At 36.8% G+C, this 3,478-nt stretch overlaps 1 protein-coding gene across 1 annotated transcript in view; it reads left to right on the top strand.

Annotated features, from left to right (window-relative positions):
* Window positions 1-2,022, top strand: part of UBE2F (ubiquitin conjugating enzyme E2 F (putative)) — a 133,746-nt gene extending 131,724 nt beyond the window's left edge. The window contains exon 12 of the mRNA XM_019537425.1: window positions 692-2,022. Coding sequence (XP_019392970.1) covers window positions 692-742 — 51 coding nt within the window. The 3' untranslated portion in view covers window positions 743-2,022. The remainder of the gene's footprint in view (window positions 1-691) is intronic.
* Window positions 2,023-3,478: the final 1,456 nt, after the last annotated feature.

The raw sequence follows: 3,478 nt of genomic DNA, 5'->3' as shown, positions 1-3,478 counted from the left end.
GCAATAAAGCAAAGCACAATAAAACGAGGTATGCCTGTACATTCTCTCTAAATCACTATAGCAAGCCAATGGCTTGTTACATAAAGTTAAAATTTACTGCAGGCTAGAAAACTAAAAGATAGCAGGATGTACTTGAACTTAATTCACTGGAAACTGTGATACTGTGCAGTTTCACAAAGGAGGTTGGGTTAGTTTGTTTGGACCAAATGCAGAGGAGAGGAGTCTGAAAAACAGTGTGTAATTGGCAAATAGGATGTTTTATATCAATTCCTCCTTTTGTCAGAAAAGATTCTTTCCTCTTCAGTAAAAGTACATGACCATGCTTATATGGTCCATAACCCATTCTTAGTTAGGGCCCATCTGATTGTAACTGAATTCTGTAACTGCTGTTCAGGCTTGACCTACCATGACAGTTGTTGGTAGTAAAATGTTACTTCAGGTGTTGTATGGACTATTTTTTCCAATCAGATTTTAGCTGCAGGGTGAAAAGTCTCTGTTTACAATGACTCAGCCAGTTTTCAGAGCATGGTATGCACTGATGGAGGCATTCTTAAAAGACATGCAATGATTCTGTGGGAGAGGGCTCCAAAACAAGTCCCTTGAGTACACAACATGGAAATTTTATACCTCTGGTGCTATTTTTGTGTCTCTGAACTGTTTGGGTTGTAATCCTGATTCTTCTTTCCCACAGGAGGACTTTCGGAATAAAGTTGAAGATTACATTAAGCGCTATGCAAGATGATGATGGGAGATGGATGGCAGGACCATGGATTTCACAGTATAGAGTTGTCTTTAACTTTAAACAACACAAAAAACCTGGATTGTACCAGTCCTGTGCCCATGTTGTATTGAAGAAGAAAACTAACTTCATACTTGTCCATATTAAAAGGAGAGTTCAGCATAAATACAGCAAGAAATTGTGTATGTTGGTTGAAAAAAAGTTGTTTGCTTACTTATAAAATGTTTACTCTTCTGAAACCGTACTGTATATCCTGTTGATGAGAGATGCTTGAGAAATTTAAAAAAAAAAATCACTATCGAAATTGTATTTACACTTTTTTTTTTTAATTTTCTTCTTGCCTACTAAAAATAGTGATGTGTTTCTGGAACACTTCAAATTGGCAATAAAATGGTTTCCCTGTGACCCAAACCTTAATGCTGTTGCATTTGATGGAGCAGAAATAATACCAACTTTCCCGGGAAGTCGCTTAACAAAAGTGATCAAAATTTAAAGAAATGCATAAAATGAAGTATATCTAATATCAAAATTTTAGTCAATGTAGAACATTTTGGCACAAACTTGAAATTTGTACTCTGCTGCTTTCAATTCTTGTTTAGACAACAATATTTTAGTTTGTATGCATTTTGTGAGGTAGTTTAAATTAACAGGCTAATCCATAATATAAGTATATATGTGTAGTATTAGTAAAAAATTGAAATGTATATTTTGTGCAAGTGCAATGAAAGACTATAAAAAAAAGTCCTTGGTTTTCAGATCTAGATTTGGAGGTGAAATTTTGGAGGCTTTTACATAAGTTTGTGAACGTTTATCCAAGCCCTGTTTTTTTGGAGAACCATCAAAGTGTATTTTCTACGTTTCTTCGCTCAAAAGCGAAATACTGATCTTTCATTTTGAAATAACACACAGTGCACCTTTGTTTAAGGCTCTTAAATAAAGGGATGATCATCTTTACTGTAAGTAGCTATCTATCAAAAATATTAAGGCTATGTGAAAGCAGAAATCCTTCAGGTAAGGGTAGTCGTGCCTCAGGAATAGTTTCAAAGCACATGCCAGGAAGCGTATTAGGTCTGTTATATAAAAATTATGCTGTGTTTATTACATATCATAGCTTCTCATTACTTCTGTGGACTGACCAGAATGACATCCAATATCCTATTCAGTACAGTGATAAATGAATGAAGAGTCATAGACATGGGAACGTGTAGTGGAGGCAAAATGGATTTGATTCAAGATTTTATAAATAGACAAAACATAGAAATAAATGTTTGTGTGATTTCATATGCAGTGAGTGTATGTGTAACAGCTCTGTATTTACAATGATCTTTTCCCTCATGTAGAAGATTGCAGTTACTTCTGCTTATCATCTTTGTCTCTCATTACTGCTTTTTTCCTGAATGCTAGGGTTTTCATTTTCCAATGAAGCTACCATGGCATTGACAAAGTTTGATTACAGTGAGCTAGAACACTTGTCAAATATCAAGACTAGGTCACACATTTTGTTCTTTATCGTTAGACGCTGAAAGTTTCCTGGGGTTCTTTTGACTTTACAAGAGCATCAGAAAACCATGGGTTCATACCTTGGCAGTTTAAAAAACATGTACCAGAGCTGTCTGGAGAACCCTGTACAATCATCCCAACATAAACTGAAATATGGGCATAATGCTTTTTTTTTTTCTAGTCACTACCTTTGCAAAGCCTATTGACTATGGGAAAAGGCAGTTTCCATACTAGTAACAGCATGGAGTGAGAGATTCTTAGTATTGATGTGTGGGTTGTAGAAGCCTGAGACTGGAAGGGGCCTTTCCATGGGTCATCAAGTCCAGTCCCTGGCTGTTGCAGGCAATCGCATGTATAAAGGTTTTATATATAACCCCTTTAATTCTGAGGTAAGGCTGAATGTTCACAGCGTGCTCCTCATGTACAAAGCTGTTATACAAAGACTGGAAGCGTAAATTCCATCTAATGAGCAAGAAAATAAGCACGAGACATGGTTAGTGCAGTGATGCTATTGGGGAGGGGAGTGAGCGGGGGGGGAGGGCTGAGGAAAGAAGCAAGAGTTAAATATTTTAAAATCAGTACCATAAATGACCAGTTCTGGGAGAGCATCTGTCCAGTAACCTGGTCCATTAACACAGCTGGCAATATATTGGTTTAACAAAAATAAATAAAATTAATACCCCAGGGATTTGTTTTTTAAAGCAGTAAAATCAATGTAATTTCCTTTGTAGCAAAGAATATGCTAGCTAAGTCAGGGAGGCTGAGCAAAACCCTGTACATGGGTTTGTTCCAAATTTAGCCCCACACCAAGGCATTTTCAGAGCAATACTTCTTCACAGAAGAAAAATGCAACTCCCTTTTCGCATATGGATTCATATGTTTGTTCTTGCTTTGCCCCCATTTCAGTTTGAATTCTACACCAGTACCACTACTGGTTTAAAAACATTTACACTGGAATAAATGTTTTCTAAACTCTGTGGCCAGTGTAACTGGGGACACTGTTCCAGAGCAATTGAGTAGAGATTTCTGTGTTGGAGAAGATGCTTTACTGATGTTTTTCACATTCTTTGACAGAGAATTGTATACAAGCCCGAAGTACTGCTGCATATTTGATTAAGGTAACTTGCTACTCTGTCTTAGCCAATCTGCATTGAATGTGCAAGTATCAGTTGTCTCAAAAGGAGCTGAACATGCATGGACACAGGACAATATATACACCAGTATCTGGTTCCTGTTGCA

Source organism: Crocodylus porosus, unplaced genomic scaffold (genome assembly GCF_001723895.1).
Source record: "Crocodylus porosus isolate Cpor-Errol unplaced genomic scaffold, CroPor_comp1, whole genome shotgun sequence".
Classification (NCBI taxonomy): Eukaryota; Metazoa; Chordata; order Crocodylia; family Crocodylidae; genus Crocodylus; species Crocodylus porosus.
Note: the sequence above shows the minus strand (reverse complement) of the source record. Positions and strands in the feature narration are given on the sequence as shown.